Here is a 24,782-nt window from a genome sequence, read left to right as displayed (position 1 = left end):
TTCTGCCTGCTGAAAAATTGGGGTTTTGTTTCCCCAAAACAGATTTTTTTAAAATTTCTCTCTCTCAAAAAGTTCATTTTTATTTTTCATCCTAACTAAGGATGAAAAGTTTCCAAAATCTCAACTTTTTCCATGGGTGAAAATTCCCTTTTTCAGGAAGCTGTACTGCAATTCTTCCCTTGCATCAAAACTTTTCCTCCCGGGCTCAACTTCTCAGCCTAATCTGGAGTACACTACCCTTCCTCCTTCTCCACTTCAGCAACCCTTATTCCCCTTCCTGTCAGCAGCTAGCTCCATAAATCCCTCCAGCCTTATTGCCAGTCTGGTTGTCTGCCCCCTTTTTCCACTCAAACAGCACTCATTTTTGTAACCCATCACTTGTGCAAGCCGCTATCCCCCAAGCACCCCATATTTGCTTATTCTCTCCTCACATCACACAAAGGGCCAGCTTCCTCCAAAACAATACCGCCCTCCTCCAGAAACTCCGTAACTTCAGCAGGCTCACACAGAACAACATGGATGTCACCTTTCTATACACCAACATCCCTCACCATGATGGCATTGTCGCCTGCCTCAAACACCTACCCTATAATGTAGAATGCTTGGAAATCCACGCTAAACATATCACTAAACTCATCCATTTCATCCTCACCCATAACAACTTCATATTTAACAACACATTATCCTAACCTTGGCAACAGCAATGGGTGCTAGGATAGCTGCTCTATATGGTAACCTCTCTATGGGCTGCCTTGAGGAAGAATTACTGGAAAAATGCATTGTGAAACCAATGATATACCTGACATACATCAATGGTATTTTCATCATTTGGACAGATCTAAATTCCCCTATTGATCTCCACCACAATTTCAACAACCACCACCCATCCATCAAATTCTCTCTAGAACACTCCCACGTCAGCATCAACTTCCTGGATACCACGACAAGCTTAAATAATGGAACGCTACAACGATTATATACAGGAAACACACGGATCAACATACTTGCCTCCAGAGATCTAACAACCACCCCAGGCATACCAAGAAATCTGCTATCTACAGCCAAGCACTCACCAAATCAGAGAATAGTTACTAGATTTTCTCTCATCAGTTCTTCATCTACCTGTTTAATAATCAAAAATTGCTCTGAGCTCTGATAATGTCAACACAATAATAATATGACAATCTACTCAATTATGTCCTTATATGGCTTCCATTACTGTAATATACGAGTTTCTGATTCAGGAAAGCACTGAAGCATGTGCTAAAGTCCCATTGACTTCAGTGTTCTCAAAAATAGGGCTTCAGTGCACCACAAATATTAATAATGTATTTATCTTCATGATAGTCATATAAAGTAGAGAAATTCCTTCACTTCCCTTTTTTTACATATGGGGAAATTTGACACTTGGGGCCCAGATTTTTAAACATATTTAGGTTCTGTTGTGCACAGCGTTGCAATACCTAACTGATTTAGGAGCAGCAATTTTCAAAAGGGATTTAGGATTTTAGGAACCTGTCCTGAAGACTATTGTCAATGAGATTTAGGCATATAAGAGGGCTGCTGCGCAGTTAAAAAATTTAATTGCACTGTTAAAAAATTTAATCATTCAGTTAATTGCACTGTTAAACAATAATAGAATATCATTTATTTAAATATTTTTGGATGCTTTCTACATTTTCAAATATATTGATTTCCATTATAACACAGAATACGAAGTGTACAGTGCTTACTTTATATTTATTTTTATTACAGACATTTGCACTGTAAAAAACAATAGTATTTTTCAATTCACCTAATAATACAAGTCCCGTAGTGCAATCACGTTATCATGAAAGCTGAATTTACAAATGTAGAATTATGTACAAAAAATAAACTGCATTCTAAAATAAACCAATGTAAAACTTTAGAGATCACAAGTCCACTCATTCCTATTTCTTGTTCATCCAATTGCTCAGACAGACAAGTTTGTTTGTATTTGCAGGAGATAATGCTTTCTGCTTCTTGTTCATAATATCACCTGAAAGTGAGAACAGGCATTTGCATGGCACTGTTGCAGCTGACATCGCAAGATATTTACATGCCAGATGAGCTAAAGATTCATATGTCCCTTCATCCACCATTCCAGAGGATATGCGTCCATGCTGAGTCAGATTCTGCTCAATAATGATCCAAAGAAGAGAGGACTGACACATTTTCATTTTCATCGTCTGAGTCAGCTGCCACCAACAGAAGGTTGTTTTTCTTTTTTTGGTGGTTCGGGTTCTTTTGTTTCTGCATTGGAGTGTTGTTCTTTTAAGACATCTGAAAGCATGCTCCACCCCTCGTCCCTCTCAGATTTTGGAAGGCACTTCAGATTCTTAAACCATGGGTCAAGTGCTTTAGCTGTCTTTAGAAATCTCACATTAGTACCTTCTTTGTGTTTTGTCACATCTGCAGCAAAAGTGTTCTTAAAATGAACAACATGTGCTGGGTCATCATCGAGACTGCTACAACATGAAATATATGGCAGAATGTGGGTAAAACAAAGCCAATGACATTCAGTTCTCCCCCAAGGAGTTCAGTCGCAAATTTAATTAACACATTTTTTTTAAATGAGCATGGAAGCATGTCCACTGGAATGGTGGCCGGAGCATGAAGGGGCATACGAACGTTTAGCATATCTGGCACGTAGATACCTTGCAATGCCGGCTACAAAACTCCCATGTGAATTCCTGTACTCACTTTCTGGTGACATTGTAAATTAGAAGCAGGCAGCATTATCTCCCTTAAATGTAAACAAACTTGTTTGTCTGAGTGACTGGCTAAACAAGAAATAGGACTGAGTGGCCAAGTAGGCGCTAAAGTTTTGCACTGTTTTGTTTTTGAGTGCAGTTATGTAACAAAAAAAAAATCAACAGATGTAAGTAGCATTTTCACAATTAAAAGATTGCACTAGAGTACTTGTATGAGGTGAACTGAAAAATAGTATTTCTTTTGTTTATCATTTTTACAGTGCAGTTATTTCCAATAAAAAATAATATATAGTGAGCAATGTACACTTTGTGTTCTGTGTTGTAATTGACATCAATATGATTGAAAATGTAGAAAAACATCCAAAATATTTAATACATTTCAATTGGTATTCTGTTGTTTAACAGTGCAATTAAAACTGCGATTAATTTTTTTTAATTGCAATTAATTTTGAGTTATACTTGAGTTAACTGCAATTAATCGACAGCCCTACTTACAAGTGTCTAAATCCCTTTTGAAAATGACTTAAATATTTATAAAAATCTGCGCCTGGGAGATTAAGGGACAAATCTATAAAGGTATTTACTCAATTAAAGATGCAGATGGATATCTAGTGGAATTTACAAAGCACCTAAAGAAATCTTAGAAGTCAACGGGAGTTAGACACCTCACCTGTCTTGCCCAAAGTCAGACAGAAGTCTGTGGCAGAGCCAGGAATTAAATCCATGTTTCCCGAGTTCTAGCCCAATACCTTAACCACAAGATCATCCATTCATCTAAATGGATAACCACATAACGTTTCCATTTAAATTATGCAAGAAACCACAGCATGGTGGGTGAAAACCTGAGCAAGCCCAGAAAGGGGATCGTTAATATTATTAGTAGCAGGGCAGTACTTCAGTTTTGTACACCGTTTTGTCTTTTCCTCTTTCGGAGGTAACTATTACTACTAAATTGCTGATAGAATCCAAAACGCCCTGGAGGATAAAGTCTGATGCATCTTCTACTAGATCAGTAGCAGTTTAAAGGAAACTTCATTTAAACCATTAATAGTTGTATCAACAAGATGTAAAATGAATCTACATAAATATAAGTTATATTACCACCCAAGGACAAATAAAATACATTTCCACACGCTTCCAAAGTAAATAGGTTGATTAGCATTTCACATGAAAGTGACAAGATTTCAGCTGGGAATGCTGAATAATCTAAAAATGTTACTGCCATTGTTCTTTTACATCCTAGCAAAAAAGATCTTGGTAAAGATTTTTCCATGGCTTTAGCACTGTTAGCGAACAGAGAATATGAATATTGCTTGTGCTGGGAGGGAAAAACGTTAAATGTGAAAGTTGAACTGCATCAAATGACATTAATGTTGGTACAACACTAGGAAGCATAGGTTTCAGTAACACTGGTTTAAAATGAGAATACCAAAAAAATCTAAATTACAGAAATAAGACTCCATATTTAACATACTATCATAAAACATCTAAAAGCACACTACTGAAAATGATAACTGAAGTAAACACAAAAAGGAAAATCTGCATTGAAAAATATTTTATGTACAATAAGGTGCACTATAAGATAAAATAACATATACTATTTCATTAATATGTTATATATTTCTTTTTACTGCATTTGTCCCATGAGATTAAAATAGATGCACTAAAAATGAATATAGGTCTATGCGATCAGAAAGCAGAATCATTTATCATGGTCAAAAAAGCAGGTGCATAAATTATGCTTCTTACTAGACAAGTGTAACATTTGCAGCAGCCTAGTAACTCCTGCATCACTCTGCTGTTTTTCATTATATAAAGATTGTTCTTTCATCTTGTCATGATTTATCAGAAAGAAGACTCAATGGATGCCAAACCTCAGGACTATATTATCTATATCACTAATAAGTGTGTATAATGCAGGTAACAAGTGACGAAGGGGCAAATTGAGCCCAACTTTGTCCCTTCTTCCTCCCAAGATGGGGGACATCCCTTTATGTGAATACTTCACAATCCAGATTCTAAGTGAGCTCAGGTGATCTGTCCAGTCAGGTGAGAGACCTGAGCTGATACAGCCTCTCTGGGCATTACTGGGGGGCAAGAGATTTGAAGTACCACTGCAAAATCCATTGAATGTTGATTCCAAAGAGAACAGCATTAATGTGATTCCCATACTTCTTACCTGCATTGGCCAATGCTGCTAGGCCGTCAGGACCAGCCCCGCTGACAAATCAAACTGTCTGCCAGGGAGGAGCCAGGGTTGGGGAACAGTGTGTTGGGGCCAGAACTCCACCAGGATACACTGAGATGTGTGGGATTAGGACTGGGGCTTCTCATGAATTCACAAGATCTGCTTGTGTAGGAGATCAGGACCCCTGACTCTCTTCGAGGCTAATCCTCTCTGAGGCAATAAATTTCTTCTTCCCTATCCTTTGCACCAGAGGAGATGCTGTTGACCCAAACTTTCAGGAGTAGTTCCTTTATAGTCAAGAAGGTGAATAGAAGTAGATTATATCAAGTAGATTATATATAGATTAGAGATGCAAGCCTAGTATTGCAGAAGAGAAAACAAGCTGGCATGCTTGCATACATCTGGAATTTAATAAATAAAAAGCAAAGGCTGCTTAGACATTTAATAAAATATCAACACATATCTGGGGAATTTCTAGGTTCTTTGAGGATAGGCCATGGCCTATGTTAAAAAAGGTGTCTACTATACCCACTGTATAGTATGATCTATTTGTCAACTAAATGTCTATGATCAACGGGCTCTCACATAACTAGAGGGGTTTATTTTGGTTTTTGTTGCTGCTGCTATTGAGTTCCCCTCCAGTTACTACTGGAAGAGAACGAAGGACAATTTTCAGTAAAGGTAGATTTTTTTCAATTAAATAAAATGTTATGAGGTCAGATTAGGTTGACCAAATGTACCGTTTTTAAAGGGACAGTCCCATTTGGGGGACTTTTTCTCATATAGACACCTATTACCTTCTACCCCTTGTCACATTTTTTCCACAGTTGCTATCTGGTCACCATAGGTCAGATAGATCATGTTAGCCCAGCTTCCCCCAGAAAGACAAGATCTGATTAGTAACATTTACAAAGTGATTCTTTTCCATTTAGGTCTTTGTAAACTGTAAGACAGAGCATGAAGCACTATTGTTTCTCATGAACAGACTGGGATGGGTCAAAATACTTTCCATAGGCCTTAATGTACAGAAATTCCATGGACATATATTAACTAAGTGATTTACAGAATACTGGCTTGGTCAGGCAGAAATTTCCTTCCTTGCAAACTGCAATATTATTTAATACAACCTTGTCCAACAGGAAAGCATAATAAAAACAGCAATACTTTCCCAAAATTTTAAGATGGCTAGTTCACAGAAATAAAGTTAAGTAAGGTTTTATCCTAGATTAGCTGGTATTTAAACAAACAAACAAACAAAAACACACTACCCGCACAATTTGGTCTTCTTTCATTTCATTCAACAGTAATTTATTGTACTGTATTTATCTGTGATCCACACTGCTTTCCAATTATCCAGTACACTGAACATAAGATTGTATTACCATTGCTTCCAAAATCCTGTGTTATTCAGTAAACCAGTGATTTTGGGTTCAGCACTTCATGTCTTCCTGAGACCTCTTTCATAACATGCTAAATTATCTCAAAGTTCATTCCTTTCACAAAGCTGCTTTTTGCGTAAGGAACTTTAAATTTTCTGTCTCCTGCCCTCATCACCTTCCCATTTCTTTATTTTACAAGTTTAATCCATTGCTAGGTTTTCTTAACCTGGAGCTTTATCAGAGAGAGAGAGAGAGAGAGAGAGAGAGAGAGAGAGAGATTCTCTTTATTGTAAAATACTCCAACAACAATTGTGCGTGTGGACTGCAGTCCACTAACAGAAAGTGCACTTATTACACTACAGAAGACAAAAACATTATCAATCTAAACTTTACTCAGATTCTGGTAGTTCTGGTTGAACTAACAAAAGAATGTCACTTATATTACAGCTGAAATTGAAAAGCTAGGAGGAACACCTTCGTTACCCCTTTCCCCTGCACTTGACACCAAATATTGATGAGTGAGTATAACTCCAGATAACCAGTGATGTCACCCTCTCCTGTTATCTAGCAATAGCTTGTGCTAAATGCAATACCCGACATAGCACAAAAATCAGCTTCCATTAACAAACATAGATGTTGGAATACGGAAAAGAGAAGGTAGGTGAGGTAGTATCTTTTATTGGACCAACTTCGACAGGAGGAAAAGACAAGCCTTCAGACTTCAAAGAGTTCTTCCTCAGGTCTGGAGAAAGTAAGCAGAGTATCTGAGATAATCACAAAGTGGGAAAAATTGTTAAACGTAAGCGGTAAGAGACCACTTAAAATGAAGTGTGGTTATAGCTGTGTTGGTCCCAGGGTATGAGAGATGAGATACGTCAGGTAATATCTTTTATTGAAAACACTTTTGTTAGTAGAAGGAAGATTTTGAGCTTCACAGAACGCTTCCTTAGGTCTTGAGTTGTACTGGAAGACTTGATGAAGAGCTCTGTGAAGTTTGAAAAGCATCTTTCTGCCAACAGAAGGTGTCCCAATAAAAAGATATTATCTCACCTACCTTATGTCTCTAAAATGGACAATTAAGGGTTGTCAGGCAGTAGGGTGACTTGCAGACAGATAGAAAGACTTAGAGTAACTTGGCATGAAGTTGTGTGATTTCTTGATGTATGGTTTGGTGGTTCTTGTTTTTTTCCATGGCATTTTCCATAGCTGATAAAAAAAGCCTAAAGTACTGATTTAAAATTCTGTATTACAATATGCTTCTCATTAGGGTTTTACAGAAAGTTTGATCAAATGGTTCCAATCATTTCTTGTAATCATTAGATCAGAGGCATTTTCAGGAACATAAGTCCAGTGATTGCCTTCAAGAAAACAAACACTGTGCTGTAAAAGAAAGTGCTTCAATCTTTAGGGAGCCAGCACTCACCTTCCAACTACAGCCCATCCACAGGCGAGAGCTTTTCAGAGGATTAAGCTGCATTCTCACAATTCTGCAGCTGCTGCCTGGAAATGTTCTATCAGGGTTCAAAATGATATATAATTAAAGTCATTTTAAAAATACAGTTCCACTATTGTAGTGACTATATATGTGGTACATACATGCAAATCTTAGACTATTTGCTTTATTTGGATGAGTGACCTACTATTTAAAATCTATTAAGCATGAGTATGAGACTGAAATGCCCCATTTATATAGAAATATCCTTCTGTCATAACTATAAGGAGGGGAAGTTTGAAAAGTGTTACTCAAGTATAACTTGGGGAAAGAAAAGGACTCTGATTTAGTAGAAGTTGTTTGGTATTTTAGTTGGAAACAGTGTTTGTTTATTAAAAGGAAAGAACTGGGATTCAGGATTTCCAGGTTCTTTTCCTAACTGTCAATGACTGTCATTTGAGAAGTCACTTATGTTCTCAAATGTCTTTGCCTGCCCACCCACAAGTGTATATAAATCTTGCCTACTGCACAGTGGTGCTGTGAAGCTAAATTAAACAAACATTTATACAGTGCTTAAAGGATTCTAAAAATAAAAGGCACTAAAATAATGAATACTTGAAAATAGTTATCCTTGGCTAATCCATTATTCCATCCTGAAAGACGGACAGACAGACTGCTACATTGTGCATCCTAGTTATAGGCAAGAATCTTAAAGTGGATGAAGGGAGAAGTTTCTGATGGTGTTTCCAGGTGGTGATAACCTTTTAACAAAGACGCTACAAAAGCCTTGTGTAAATGATTCAGGAGATGTAATTGGTTTTTTTTCTTCATGTCTTTTACCAACATCAACAGAAAAGAAATACTATATCCATAATTTCTGTTCTCCTTCCCTTCAGAATATTTGGAAACAGCTAAATCAACACACAGCTGAAATTAGATCATTTTGGGATGAATGCCCAACCCAGCACGTAATCTGAGTAGGCTCCCAGTAAAGACCCAAAGGGGTAAGGAACTAGTGGCAGTAATAGAAGTACAGCTGTACAATCGCAATTCACCACCTTTCCCATATAACCCCAGCCTGTGCAGTGAGCACCAGAGGATCTGTGCAGTGTGGGAGGCAGTCAGGATGCCTTTTGGGGGAGGGTGAATTCAGGAATGTGGAAATTGGAAATGGAATTGAATATTTAGAAAAAATATAGAAATTAGGGCCTTTCTTTTAGGAGACATATGTAAAGTACAGCAGTGATGTCTGTCACTAAAGACATCCATGTATATATTTCTTTTACCCAGCAATTAACCTTGTGGTACAGGTTTTCATCTTTTAAAAATCAAAGTTGAAATAATCTTTGAAATTTATATATTCCTTAATAACCTGAAATTGTCCTTTAGATATTCTTTAATTAGAGTGTTCTCCTAATTTAGTAATCCCACAGACTTTGGAGTGATTCAAATCTTCATCTCCTGTCACTATGACATAACCAAACTGGCTTGAAGCATTCATAATAAAAGTCACTTTGTGACGAATTATTAACTCAAAGGATCAGGCAAAGTCTTTATACTTTGAAAGTAAATTTTAAAATCCAGAGCAGATAACACTCTCTAGTCACTGTTGCAATTCCTAGGATGATGGCTGAATCGTCAACCAGTCTTGGTACAACACAGAATTTAAGGTAATTAATTTGCTACAGATTGGAGGCTGAAGATAAATGTGTTAGCATCTATCAACCAGATTCCCTTTTGCATTAAAATTAACTCATTGTGAGGTGGTTAGAGGGGTTGTCCATGAGCCAATTATGGCTCCCAATTTTCAAACTCTCCCAACCCTGACTTTAAGTATAGCAGCCCTAAGGGATTACAAACCATCTGGAGAATTGACACAGTGGACTGGAGCTCTCCTCTGCATGCTCCCCACCCACTTCATCCCTATGTCAGATAAGGAGAGGCCACTTGGCACAGGCCCTGGCTCTGCCAGATTTGCACCAGCTGAGAAATTCTAACTGCCAGGAAAATTCTCAACTAGCCAACTGCAGTCAAATCAAATCCTTTTATCACATCTCAGGCAGCACAAAGTGAAAGGAGCTGGGATTGCGAATCTGGGTCTCTGTATGGACGTATCTGCAAGGTACGCAGTTTGGTCTGCTTCTGAAAACACATGTAGGCAAAGATATATATACACATATCTTTATTTACTGATGCATTTATTTATATATTGGGTACCTGATTTTTAAACATGTATGAATGAGTAATCTGAATGAACAGTACCATTGTTATGTTATTTTAATTAATGTAGTGTAGGAGTCTTAGTCATAGACAATGACCCCATTATGCTAGGTGCTGTACAAACACAGAACGAAGAGTTTCTGCCCCAGAGAGTTTACAATCTAAATATCTATAAGTGTGTGCAGACCTATTGTTTCTGTAATGAATCTGTTGTATCTCTTGCTGCTATTTTTTGTTGGTGGGGGGAAGGTGCAAATACCTGATCTGAGCATGTAGTTGCACTATTTCACATGAGCTAAGTATACAGTTGGGGAATAAGGCCAAATCTCAAGAGTTTGTGAATCAAGAGTTCAGTATATATACACATAATGTAAGCCATCCCAATTAATATTCCATGTCTTAGTTCAGTGGCTCTCAACCTTTCCAGACTACTGTACCCTTTTCAGGAATCTGATTTGTCTTCAGAACCCCCAAGTTACACCTCACTTAAAAACTACTTGCTTAAAAAAATCAGACAAATTCAAAAAAGTGTCACAGCACACTGTTACTGAAAAATGCTTACTTTCTCATTTTTACCATATGATTATAAAATAAATCAATGAGAATATAAATATCAGTGTATAGTATACAGAGCAGTATAAATAAGTAATTGTCTGTATTTGTACTTTTGTGTAGACAGTGGTAAAACTAGTCAAATATCTAGATGAGTCGATGTACCCTGGAAGACCTCTTTGTACCCCCAGAGGTACACGTACCCTTGGTTGAGAACCACTGTCTTAAATGATCCTATAGATAGCTCACTAGAAATGGGGAAAACTATAGTTAGCATTCCATTTAGGCAAAACCTCTCTTCCCATGAGGCATCCATCATATATAACACTTGGGTTGGAAAAAGGATAGGTAACCCTGAAATGTTCCAGTTTTCCCAGGAACCAGAGATTTTTTTTTACCAAGGGGCCAAGGAAAAAATCTTGGCCTAAATCCTCATCCCCATTTTGGTGGTGGTTTTATTCCTGGTAGCATTAGCTTTTCTAAGTGTTTCCCACCTGTAGCCTCAGCCTGCTAGCCTTTTCAGATCAGTACTTCTCTGCACAATGTCAACCCACTCATAAAACAGCACTGTGCAATCCAATAGCGTCCCTTTCTCTGTTTCCTTCTTGCCAGAATAGGATTTCCCATCTCACTCTTATCATGGCATCACATATTCTATCTGTGCTTGAGTACATTTTTGAAGATATTACACATATCTACTCTTTTTAGGCCATGGATATTTGATCACATTCAAATACACTTACTGTTCTAAGTGCATATGCCTTGTGATGACCCCTTGATACCAAGATGCATTTCTCACTATCTACTGCTCTTTCAGTATTTCTTTATTCATCAGATATGTCTTCACTGAAGTTCACCTGAGTGCCTTCTAAGTAGTTCAAACTAACAGATACAAGAAAAAAAAACCTCACCAACTCAATAAAAATACTTCCCTTTATCACCTCTTCAGATGGCTCATATGCTGATATCACAGTGGTAAGCCAAACATGGCTGGTTAAGGGAGTATGTTTTACACTATATGCTGAAGGCAAACCACTGGAGGGAGTGAATTCCGTACACATAGGCCCACAGGTAAGTTATGAAGTTTGGCCAATTCTGCATACCTACTGAGGAGTAAGGGACCATTTTGCATCCATACCATGGGTAGCAGCACAGACAGGAGACTGACCTCCACAGAATTGCTATGTCCATCCTGTGCCTGTGGGTGGGAGTAGTTGGGAGCTTTGGCTTGGCCCCCTGGTGACCCGGCCAGTTCAGCTGCACTAGTGAGCTGGGGAGCAAGTATATGGTTTGTGCCCCTCAGATCACAGGGGAATCAAGAAGCAGATCACAATGTCTGCTCCTCAGACAACACAGCTACACAGCTAAACCATAAAAGGGTTTGTGACATAGCTACAATAGATCCCTGAAGTAACAGAAAAATCCTTGATCTGGACATAGTAGTGAATGAAAACAGATACAGGGATGGATTTTAAGCAACAGGCTGCAGCTCTTACCCTTAACACAGGGGAGGACCACTGCCAGCCCCATCACACATACTCCCACATACCAGGCTTTTTAATTGGTTCCAGTACAGGGGTCATAGTGTTCACACCATTTAACTTGGGATAGACTCTCCTAAGCTTACCCCTCCCTCAACAGGTCAATGAGTAGAGACAGATTCTAGAAGGGGAGGTGCCACACCTGCATCGCTCCACATGTGCTCTCCTTCTCCTTTCTACCGGGACTTCCCTGGTCATTGCTGGTACCATCAAGTTTTCCACCCGTTGAGACGGGTGGGTGGCATCCTTTTCATTGCATGTTATTACTGTGATCAATATCTGTCACCAGTAAACAATACTTGAACATTTGGTTCTCATCACTGTGAAATATTTAGGAAATGGGACCACCTAGGATTTTCTGTTCATTCTAAACTTTTTAAAGAAGAAGGGGAAATGGTTGAAAGGTGTTAAATACACGGAATGCTACCTAAGCTGCATCAGTGCAACATGCATCAATTCAATGCAATCTTAAGAAGAAAAAGATGCTGCACAGCATTTGAAGATTATATAGTATGCATTCTGAGATGAGACAAGCTGCATATATTAAAGAAAGTTTATGTACTATACCTGCCAGATTCTCAGTGTTGTAGGAGTATACAATGCCATGCATTTCCCATTGGTTTTAATAGGGTACCCACACAATTATCATGCTTTATTTTTAACATATGTTTCATTTCATGTTGATTACATGGACAACTTTCCACTAAGTTATTTCTGCAGTGCATCTAAAGCACAAAATTATTCCAGAACTATAGCTTGTCCTTCATGTGGAAAACATATGCTCAGTAGTATATTGCAAGAGTTTTTGTGATTCATTTGAATTTTAAATTATAATGAATACTGCATATCGTCATTTCCTGTGGTATTAAATCCAAAATAGTTTTAATATCACATAAATATGCATTCAAATGAACAGATGAATTTATGCAAATTCCGACTTCTTCTGTAATATCAACCTAGTGAAACAATTCCACACTCCTTCTTTCTAAGGCCCCGAAGTGCAGCATCATCACCTCCGCAATTCTTACATGGATTACGCTGACAAACGAGATGCAGTGACTTACTCAATGACAGTTTGGGGAGTGAGTGAACAAGCTAACACCCTCTGACTCGTGGATAATACAGGCAATCTGCAAACGCATGACGTATGCTTCTGAACCCGTTTTATAATAACGGAGAATACAAACCTCAAATGGTTGTTTAAAGCACTGTAAACCCCACTATAATCTCTGCATTTCAGAATGCTTTCTCCTTAATGATATGGAGAGAGAATTATGGTTCCAAGTCCTGCAGTGTTTACTCCAATTCAAGTCAATGGAAGTTTTACTTGTTTACAGATGGTAGGTTCAGACACTGCTCTCATCAAAATAATGCAACGTTCATAATGAAACATTCATTTCTATTTATCATGTTAACCCTTGCCAGGACATATCACCATATGTCTATAGAATTGAATTTTATATAAGGCACTGAAAGTGAATAGCATCTTCTGAGTACCTTACAGCTAACTGCCACATGAGGGATCCTGAAATACTTCAGCCTAGAAAAACCAAAAACAATGACTTCCAAGAAATTAACTTGTGGTGGATTCATTTTCCTATAGAATCACAGAATATCAGGGTTGGAAGGGACCTCAAGAGGTCATCTAGTCCAACCCCCTGCTCAAAGCAGAACCAATACCCAACTAAATCATCCCAGCCAAGGCTTTGTCAAGCCTGAACTTAAAAACCTCTAAGGAAGGAGATTCCACCACCTCCCTAGGTAACCCATTCTAGTGCTTCGCCACCCTCTTAGTGAAAATGTTTTTCCTAATATGCAACCTAAACCTCCCCCACTGCAACTTGAGACCATTATTCCTTGTTATGTCATCGCTACCACTGAGAACAGTCTATATCCATCCTCTTTGGAACCCCCTTTCAGGCAGTTAAAGCAGCTCTCAAATCCCCCCTCATTCTTCTCTTCTGCAGTTCCCTCAGCCTCTCCTCATAAATCACGTGCTCCAGCCCCCTAATAATTTTTGTTGCCCTCCACTGGACTCTCTCCAATTTTTCTACATCCTTTTTGTAGTGTGGGGCCCAAAACTGGACACAGTACTCCAAATGAGGCTTCACCAATGCCAAATAGAGGGGAACGATCACGTCCTTCAATCTGCTGGCAATGCCCCTACTTATACAGCCCAAAATGCCATTAGCCTTCTTGGCAACAAGGACACATTGTTGACTCCTACCAAGCTTCTCCTCCACTGTAACCCCTAGGTCCTTTTCGGCAGAACTGCTGTCTAGTCACTTGGTCCCTAGTCTGTAGCAATACATGGGATTCTTCCGTCCTAACGCACTTGTCCTTGTTGAAGCTCATCAGATTTCTTTTGGCCCAATCCTCTAATTTGTTTAGGTCCCTTCGTATCTTATCGCTACCCTCCAGGTTTCTATCACTCCTCCCAGTTTAGTGTCAACTGCAAACTTGCTGAGAGTGCAATCCATGCCATCTTCCAGATCATTAATGCCCACAGATGCCTTCCAGATTCCCAGCCTATCTGGGGAAATCTAAGCCAGTGTGACAGTTTATTTCCCTGTTTGCTAAGAACATCAGTATTATCCAACAGATATGTTGAGGTATTTCTTCCTTGAAGTATTTCTTAGCTGGTCTTTGGGGGATGTGATTTCATCAGCCACTGAAGTCATAGGCAATCCTAGCATCAAAACATCATGACATGCCCTGGGCCCCAAATACTCCTATGCCCTGAAGTATTTTTCCTTGAATAAATGTGTTTGACCTCTCTCTCCAGACCAGTAAGCTTCCTCCCTTCAAATAGAAGAGAATGGATTTCCTCCGTGAATTTGCCAAACGAAATGACAAAGAAGAAAATTGATACAATATCTCATAACTGTTTGAAAGGTGGACAGGTATAATATGACATGAGTCAGTGTCTAATAATTTTCTGCCTTCAAAGAACTTCTAGCTGTATAGAGATAAAAGCTCAGTATTTCAAAATCTGTCTTGTACCATGTCATCATAATATAATATTTTCCACTAAAATACCAGAAGCAATTCAGTATTTTATATTTTCTCCAACCGTGCATGAAAACCATTCAAGTTTCAAACCCTTGAGTGCTTTGTTTCTAGAACCCCATGAGCAGTTTAAGAATGAGATTGTAAGGGAGCCATTACTGAGGAATTATGAAGAAGTCGAACATTTTTAGAGTCAAATTTCTGTTCAGAGAAGAATAGTACAACATGTAACACATAAATATCTATCCAATCCATACAATTCTGTCTTTGCCTACCTGCCTCTCTGGAAATCTGCATGAAGGACTCCACGCCTTTTTCTCCATAATTTCCTTCAGATGCCAACGTTGACACATAATTCCACCCCAAAGCTTTTACAATGTCAACCATTGCCTGTGCTTGGAAGGAATCTGGAGGGACCACTCGTGAGAAGAAATCGTAGCGCCTGTCATCACTTAACTCTGGTGCAGTTGAGGCATAACTGATCTGGGGAATCTGTAGGGGAAAAACAGTTATTGGTAAATCATATGTTCATAAATTCACCAAATTTCTAGCATTAGCTTCAGCTGAATCTCCGTTAGTCCACCACATATCCATCTGTTATTTTCTTTCTCCTTCAGTATTTCAGTACATGTCAAATAATCCATCTCTTAAATTACTTAGGGAGTGAACAAATTACAAGAAAAGTAATCAGTGAATTAAAATATTTTCTGTTCTTTCTGAAAATTCTCTTGCACTTTTAAAGGGACTGATACTCAAAAATGTCAATTGTGCTACTGAATGACTAATTTGCACACAGAATTACTTGTTGTTGCCTGTGCATAGCAAGTGTAGCATATACAAATGGCCAGTTGTTCATCTAACTGTTCATTTACATCTACAGATATCCAATTTGTAAATGGAGCCAGATTAGTATGCACAAATTGTTCATGCAATTGCACTTTTGCACCTGACATTTTCAAAATCAGACCCTAGATATTACAGTCTTGTGTTGACAGTTTTGTTCTCTCCTATGGCAGAGGTTTAAAAGGTGACACTTTTTTTTTTTTTTTTTTTAATAGTAAACCATGATCTCCGGCTTCCAAGTTAAAACAAGTGGCTCATTCATAGGAAAACCATTGTAGAACCATTTAAAAATAATGATTCTTCCAAACTCCCCTCTGAGTTCTTGTATCTTTTTGGGATTAAGCTATTTCAAATCAAACTATTTATATCATCCCTTGAGGATATCATAGCCAAACATAGCAGTGAACAGAAACCATCTGTGTACATGTCCATTTTACTAGTAATCAGATTGTATTAGTATCTAGTCATTTGGGATCCTGACGTTCAGCTGAGAGAGGAGGACTCACCACATACCCAAGCATGATAATAAATTTAAGATGGTTTCAGCCTGCAGAAACATCAATATTTCATGCTACAGTACAGGTAAATTCTTTATGCTCTGAGAGTCATCTTCTATCTTTACAAAAGCATTCCTACCAATATATATTGCTCTTCTCTCCCTCTCAAAGGAGGGAACAATACCATACACCCCAGGCTTCAATCCCGGAAAAGCCTCCTTTCCTTCAACTCCCACTGAGATCAGTGGAAGTTGAGAATTACTCAACTTCTCCAAGAATTTTACAGGATAAGGGCCCATATATGCCTTTAGATATGGAAAGGCAGTAGCACAGCAATAAAGTAGCCAGCAGATATATACATTTACTGAAACTACATTAAGTGTTAACAATCGCTGAACCATATAATGCTTCAAATACCTCTCTGATGTAGCCCCTTATGAGGTATATCACTTAATGAGCAACCATTTAGTTCCAGAAGTCTGGGCCTGGTCCTACCTATGCTCCTTGCGCAGAACTCCCACTGAAATTAGTAAGAACTCTGTATGCAAAGAGCTTGCCGAATCTCACTCTTCATTGCTATAAATTATTAACCATAAAAAAGTGCTTAAAATTTCCACTGTGATTATAGAAGTTGCTACCTCTGTTAGAGAAATGAATTCTTCATTGTAGTATTCTGCCTTTCATTTCTGTTATGTTGAGTTTTTGGTCACACACTTTAAAAGACTAGTTTCAAAAATCTGAGGCTTAGTATGTTGAGAGCTAGGATGCTGCAGATAGTGCTCACCCATAAAGATTTGCCAGGGTTTCCTTAGATTGATAGATCTATTGCATCCGTTTCAGCAGTATTCCTTACACTGACTATAGGAGATATCTACAGGCAGATTCTCTGCTGACATAAATTGCCATAGCTTCATTTATGACAATTTACACCACTGGAAGATCTGCATCCTTATGATTACTCCAGGTACCTGCATTGATAGCATTGTTACACTTACAACTATTGGCAATTTGTTAAAGGTGATTGGAGTGCTCTCTTTGGTTTATTAAGAGGGATTTTCTTTTCCCACTCTATAAAATGCTACAAACAGAGTTTATTTCATTGGGTCTCAGCTCAGTTTTCATCCTATTAGGATGGTATCAGGAGAGCATAGTTAACCATGGACAATGATATGGCATTGTATACACACTACTAATCAGATTAAAGTCTGGTCCAATATGCAATATTGTGTACTGAACAACTGTGCAATGGCCTGAGTGCCGTTAATGTAAAATACATAGAGGTTAAAAAGTGTTACATATTCAGATATGTGTGAACAAAAGGAATCCTAATGTATGTATCAAATTGACAGTAAATGTTTATTAATTAAAATCAAAGGAGATACTTTTCACTCCGATATGGAGCAAAACTTCCCTGAATTTTGCCCAATGCTTTCATTATTTAAAAAAATGTTTTGCTTTCCAAATCTTTTTTTCTCACTTACGAAATGTTAATCTGACCTGTCTGTTTCAATCTGCATGCAGCAGTTACAACATTAAAACCAACCCTGTTATTCATACAGTTTCCTTCACAATGTCTAAGAATGTTGTACAAAGACATGAACTTTAGAAAGATTTTCTTAATGTAGCAGGAAAAAAAAATAAAAGCCAGGTCTAATATGCACTGCAAACATGGCAATTCAACTTTGTACAATAGGTCAGCACTTCCATTCCAATACCTGTACCCGGGAAGGATATCTACTATTCCCAAGCTCCGTTCCCTGCACACAGTCAGCATCCCAGATGGACAACATGAACAGCTGTTCAAGTCAGCTGAAACCTATAGAATATATTATTTCTTTTGCTGTTGAATTTTTAAAAATTCAGGCCTATCTTATTAAGAGATCAAATAATTAAAAAGGTGACAGCTGTAGGCCAGAGAGAACTGGACTCTTAAGAACTACAAATTATCCCTGGAATAACATGAGATGCTTAACTGTTGGAATAACTGTTGATATATTTATGGACAATATTCTGGCTTCAGCTAAGTGGAACATCCCCCATTAACTGAAACAGGAACCCTCTGTCACAGTGGTATTGTGCTGTATTGAGTGAGGGTGGTATTAAGATGGAAAAAATCAAGTCTTATGTAAGAAATAATGAAAATAGAACATTTAAGTTTCTATTTTCCTCTTTAAGAGTCTCCATTGAGTTTAAACAAACTTTTTGGGCTCACAAGATTAAGCACCATTTCATTTTGTTTTGAAGTTTTAATGACAATTCATAATATATTTTTTCCTCACTGGAGATGGCCCCAGAAGGTAGTGTTTGGATTCAAATTAGGATGAGTCTAAGCTTCTAGTCTGAGACCACTTCAGATGTAGGTTTCACATCTGAATTCAATGAACCTGTCCAATCAGATTGCAGATAAAAATGGCAAAGCTTTAATGAAATCAGCCACTCTCTAACATCTTGAACTAAAACATTGTGAGATTTCAACCATGCCTAAACCAGAACTAGAAAAGGTGCATGTTCTGGGTTTGGAACAGTATAGAATATATATATATATATATGGGGAAGAATTCTGGCCCTAAAGAAGTCAATGGGAATGTTCTCATTGACATCTATAGGGCCTTAATTTTACCGATGAATCCTGAAATTCAGATCTACATGCCCATGGAAAATCAAGGGGCTTCAGATCTAACATTCCAATAATAGCCATTTTACTTCCTATACAAGGAGATTCACAGTGTTCAAACTTTGGTAAATGTGAATTTAGTGTTCAGAAAAGATGCTGACTTGCCACTCCCACCACCCAAATATACAATATAGGATAACTCAGACAGTGGCAGTGTAAGCAACACCGCAGCACAACTGTTAATTGATCTTGATCATTAGGGACAACATTTAAGGAATGAGAAAGTTTATTCTGTATGATACAATCAGTCCTTAGCCTATTTGCTGAAACCACCTACAACCGTATCACTAAGTATCAGTTCTGATCACATTTTGTGATGTAGACATTTGGAGACTGCCAACACCATTCTCCTCTGCCACTAAGAGCCATTAGATGGTAACAACTAATGTGCTCTGGATTCTACCTGAAAATCAAAGGGGAGCTTTTCTCTATCTTGACCAATCCATTTACCTAAAAAGTTAGTACTACCCTCTCCACCCATACTTCACTTTTAAAAACATCTTTTAGAATAAGAACAGCCATACTACGCCAGACCAAAGGTCCATCTAGCCCAGTATCCTGTCTTCTGACAGTAGCCAATGCTAAGTGCCCCTTAGGGAACAGAACAGGTAATCATCAAATGATCCATCCCCTGTTGCCCATTTCCAGCTTCTGGCAAACAAAGGTTAGAGACACCATCCCTGCCCATCCTGGCTAATGGACGCTGACGGACCTGTTTGATCTTAGGTTTGAAACATTACACCCTGCTGCACTGGGAATGATTGGGATGCCAGCATTACAATGACTTCTCTGAAGGATTTAAGAAGCAAGAGAAGAAAAGCTGAAGGGAAGACAGAATTTATTTAAGCAAAAATGTATCAGATAATTCACAAAAAAGGCCCATAAGTCTATTTTATAAGCCATGTTTAATGTATATGGAACACCATCCCAGCATTAGAGCCCAATCTTAAATCTATGGTATGTGTCAATTTAGCTAACTTCAAGGATTCTCATCCAGAACTCTTCTAAGCAGGAATGAAATGATGCATATTTATCAAGTAAATAAAGAACTACTCTTCATTTCTTTCCTCTTCCTAACAATTTAACAAGAACAACTAGAGTCTCTTTTCATTCTAGCCCTGTTATTTAATGAAAGAAATGTCAATTCTAATGAAAAATTTCAATTCTCTGGTAAGAAACAGTGAACCAAAAATTACAGTTTTAAACAGCTATTTGGAATCAAAGTGATAGTATTCAATTCATTATGATGGTAACATGTTGGGTTTTTTTTTTACTGTTTAAAAAACAAACACATTTTATGCCAAAATTTCAATTCAAAATGACAACGTGGTTAATTTTGATCAAAATTTTTCATTGCATCATTTTGGACTTGAAACTTTTCAGAATGTTTTCTTCCGTTACCCTTTTTTTGGTATTTTGACTTTCCATTCTCATTCAGAACAGAAACTAATTTTGAAATGTCAGTATTTCCCACAGCATGAAAATTCTGTTCTCTGAACAGCCCTTGTATCATGGTAGCAGACTTGTGTTCTGAAAGCACAAGGACTTCAATTCCTGCTGGTCTTTTCACCGTCTGGAAAAGCATAGGGGAAAAATTATTATACCTTCCTCCATATCCCTCAGTGTGCACGCATGCAACAGACAGGCACAATCTAACCCAGTGTGTCCCAAAGATAGGGGGCACAAGGGCCCACTGTGATGTATACATTAAGACACACAGGCCTTTATCAGCATCGTATGGCAAAGTGGCAGGGAAGTACAATTGACTTCATTTTTCTGAAGGGGACCAAGATTTCAAAAGTTTGAGAAATGCTCATCAAACTCACAATGAAGCATCAGATTTTTATAAAGTCACTCTGTATTTGCGGTATTTCATTGGATGTTATATTGAACTGGTTAAGATGTTCCTCAGAGATGGCATTCTGCTTAAAATAACAAAGGAAAATTGAAATTGATTACATTGCATAAGTCAATGATTAAGTAAGAGTTGTAATTTATTGGACATTAGCATGAGTCGGTTTCATTTTTTCCTTTAATGAACAGTTCTCTCTACTGGATCCCTTTACAACATTTAGCTGTTCTGAGAAGCAGGGTTTACTGAACACACTGAACACCGTAGGATATTCTATAACAGGCACAATGAGAGCCGCCTGTACAGAAAACATGTTAAGAATAAAACCACACTGTAGAAATTAGATGTTTTCCATGATCTACTAAGCTACAATTTCAAATATCAAAATCTCTCCTAAAAGCAGAACTGCAACTAAAAGACAAATGGAATACAAACTTGATACAAACTTGACTCTGCGTGGCTAGGCCATTAGGGGAAATTTCTGTAGAATGCACTTCCTCTCCCCCGCCTACTTCTATGAATGAGACAGCCATTTTGCCTGAAAGTGCACTAGAGCAGTGGTTCCCAAACTTGTTCCGCCGCTTGTGCAGGGAAAGCCCCTGCCGGGCCGGGCTGGTTTGTTTACCTGCCGCGTCCGCAGTTCGGCCAATCATGGCTCCCAATGGCTGCGGTTCACTGCTCCAAGCAAATGGGAGCTGCTGGAAGCGGCAGCCAGTACATCCCTCAGCCCGCAACGCTGGACTTTCCCTGCACAAGCAGCGGAACAAGTTTGGGAACCACTGCACTAGAGTATAAAGGGCTGGGGACAGACGTGCTAGACTACATTACGCTGGTGCGTAGTTGCTCACTGTCCTCCCTAAAGTGGCTCCAACCAGGCCCAGTTAGCAGTTCACCTCTACCCTATTATCTAGCACAGCTCTCCCATTAAGGGGCATAATTTGATCCTTGATGACCAACATACACAATCAATTTGTTATACATACACCTAACTAGGGGGAGGGATAGCTCAGTGGTTTGAGCATTGGCCTGCTAAACCCAGGGTTATGAGCTCAATCCATGAGGGGGCCATTTAGGGATCTGGGGAAAAAATTGGTGATTGGTCCTGCTTTGAGCAGGGGGTTGGACTAGATGACCTCCTGAGGTCCCTTCCAACCCTGATAATCTATGATTCTAACATCCAGGGGTTGAAATGTACTCATGTGCATCCCAGAGTAAGCAAGGAGACGCATTTATTCTAAACATCAAGTAATTTTTGGCACAGCATGATCTCCTAAAATGTATTCACAGTGGACTTCCTAAGATTTTCCATCATGTAATCCACATCTTAATAACATGAACGTCTTGTGCTATTTGCCATAATGTAGCACCCATGTGGCCACTATGGCCATTGCATACATGATAAACCAATATTAGAAAGTATTTTTGTTAGGGCTGTCAGGCGATTAAAAAATTAATCATGATTAATCGTGCTGTTAAGCAATGATATAATACCATTTATTTAAATATTTTTGGATGTTTTCCACATTTTCAAATATATTGATTTCAATTTCAACACAGAATACATAGTGTACAGTGCTCACTTTATATTATATTTATTTTTATTACAAATATTTGCACTGTGAAAATAAAAGAAATAGTCAGGGGTAAAAGTAACTTAAAGGACTTACGCGTACAAAGGGCAGCCAGGCTCCTGGGCAAGGTGTGGGGGGGCCCAGAGCTAGGCCCCCAGAAGGGGCAGACCCTCAGGTGGAAGGGACAGGGCCGGACAGGGCCCTGGGCAGCTTTAATGTCAGCTGTGTACCGGCCTGTACTGGTGGCCACTTTCTCACCAGTACACTGTACTGGCCCATACCAGCTTACTTTCACCTCTGGAAATAGTATTTTTCAATTCACTTAATGCAAGTATTGTAGTGAAATATCTTTACGATGCAAGTTTAACTTACAAATGTAAAATTATGCACAAAAAACAGCTTTCAAAAATAAAACAATATCAAACTTTAAAGCCTACAAGTCCAATCAGTCCTACTTCTTGTTCAGCCAATTGCTTGTTCAGACAAACAAGCCCACTTCTTGTTTACAATGTCTCTGAAAGTGAGAACAGGCGTTTGTATGGCACTGTTGTAGCCGGCATTGCAAGATAGTTATGTGCCAGATGGGCTAGAGATTCATATGTCCCTTCATGCTTCAACCACCATTCCAGAGGACATGTGCCCATGCTGATGATGGGTTCTGCTCAATAACAATCCAAAGCAGTGCAGACTGACACATGTTCATTTTCATCATCTGGGTCAGATGCCACAGCAGTTGATTTTCTTTTTTGGTGGTTTGGGTTCTGTAGTTTCTGCATCAGAGTGTTGCTCTTCTAAGACTTCTGAAAGCATGCTCCACACCTCATCCCTCTCAGGTTTTGGAAGGCACTTCAGATCCTTAAACCTTCGGTTGAGTGCTGAAGCTATCTTTAGAAATCTCACATTAGTATTTTCCTTGCATTTTGTCTGCAGTGAAAGTGTTCTTAAAATGAACAACATGTGCTGGGTCATCATCCGAGACTGCTATAATATATGGCAGAATGTGGGTAAAATGCAGAGCAGGAGACATACAATTCTCCCCCAAGAAGTTCAGTCACAAACTTAATTAATGCATTATTTTTTTAACGAGTGTTGTCAGCATGGAAGCACGTCCTCCACAATAGTGGCCAAAGCATGAAGAGGCATATGAATGTTTAGCATATCTAGCATGTAAATACCTTACAATGCTGGCTACAAAAGTGCCAGGCAAATGCCTGTTCTCACTTTCAGGTGACATTGTAAATGAGAAGCAGACAGCATTATCTCCCATAAATGTAAACAAACTTCTCTTAGTGACTGGCTGAACAAGAAGTAGGACTGAGTGGACTTGTAGGCTTTAACATTTGACATTGTTTTGTTTTTGAGTGCAGTTATGTAACAAAAAAAATCTACATTTGTAAGCTGCACTTTCACAATAAAGAGATTGCACTACAATACTTGTGTGAGGTGAATTGAAAAATACTATTTCTTTTGATTATCATTTTTACAGTGCAAAGATTTGTAATAAAAATAATATTAAAATGAGCATTGTACACTTTGTATTCTGTGGTGTAACTTAAATTAATATATTAGAAAATGTAGAAAACATCCAAAATATTTAATAAATTTCAATTGGTATTCTATTGTTTAACAATGTGATTAAAACTGACTAATTGCAATTAATTTTTTTAGTCACGATTAATATTTTGAGTTATCATGTGACTTAACTGTGATTAATCGACAGCCATAATTTATGTATTGTAAAATGTTTTTTTAGTCTGATGGAGGGTTCACTTTTCCTCTACATTTCATTTCTCCCTCCCTTCTGTTATGTATTTCCCAGCTAGAAGCAATGAAGAGAGGTAGCATAATAAGATAAGGAAGCCTTCAGTGGAGCATCAGCAAGGGCTCACAGAATGCAAATTAGGAATGTCTGTTTTACCGTTCCAGATACGTCCAAATTCTGCATAATCCCACTGAGCCTACAACTTCATTCATTCATTCATTCCCATTTTTCCTCTCACCCGTTTTGACTCTTCCATTCTGCAAAGAGCCATGCATATTAATGGTGGCATTACAAAAAGTATTACAGCCATGCTACTTTAAGTGTGATTGAATTATGCCATTCCTTTACTTAGTCACACAGTAAAAGTTTAATAAATGATGGCACCTGACAAAGGACAGTCATGACAGAACTTGAAAACAGGCCTTTTCACCAAGGATCACGTGCAATTAATATAATGCGTGAATGTACCTATTGAGATATTAACGAGATCCCACTGGGGTATTGTTAAATTCACAGTTTGTTATAAT

The 24,782-nt window shown here is 38.3% G+C and overlaps 1 protein-coding gene across 6 annotated transcripts in view; it reads right to left on the bottom strand.

Moving 5' to 3' along the window:
- GRM7 (glutamate metabotropic receptor 7) overlaps window positions 1-24,782 on the bottom strand; it is a 587,975-nt gene that overhangs the window by 349,775 nt on the left and 213,418 nt on the right. For all 6 annotated transcript variants that reach the window (XM_043518831.1, XM_038410758.2, XM_038410752.2 and 3 more), the window contains exon 2: window positions 15,332-15,548. In XM_043518831.1, coding sequence (XP_043374766.1) covers window positions 15,332-15,548 — 217 coding nt within the window. The remainder of the gene's footprint in view (window positions 1-15,331; window positions 15,549-24,782) is intronic.

The sequence above is a fragment of the Dermochelys coriacea genome, chromosome 7, assembly GCF_009764565.3.
Source record: "Dermochelys coriacea isolate rDerCor1 chromosome 7, rDerCor1.pri.v4, whole genome shotgun sequence".
Lineage (NCBI taxonomy): Eukaryota > Metazoa > Chordata > Testudines > Dermochelyidae > Dermochelys > Dermochelys coriacea.
Note: the sequence above shows the minus strand (reverse complement) of the source record. Positions and strands in the feature narration are given on the sequence as shown.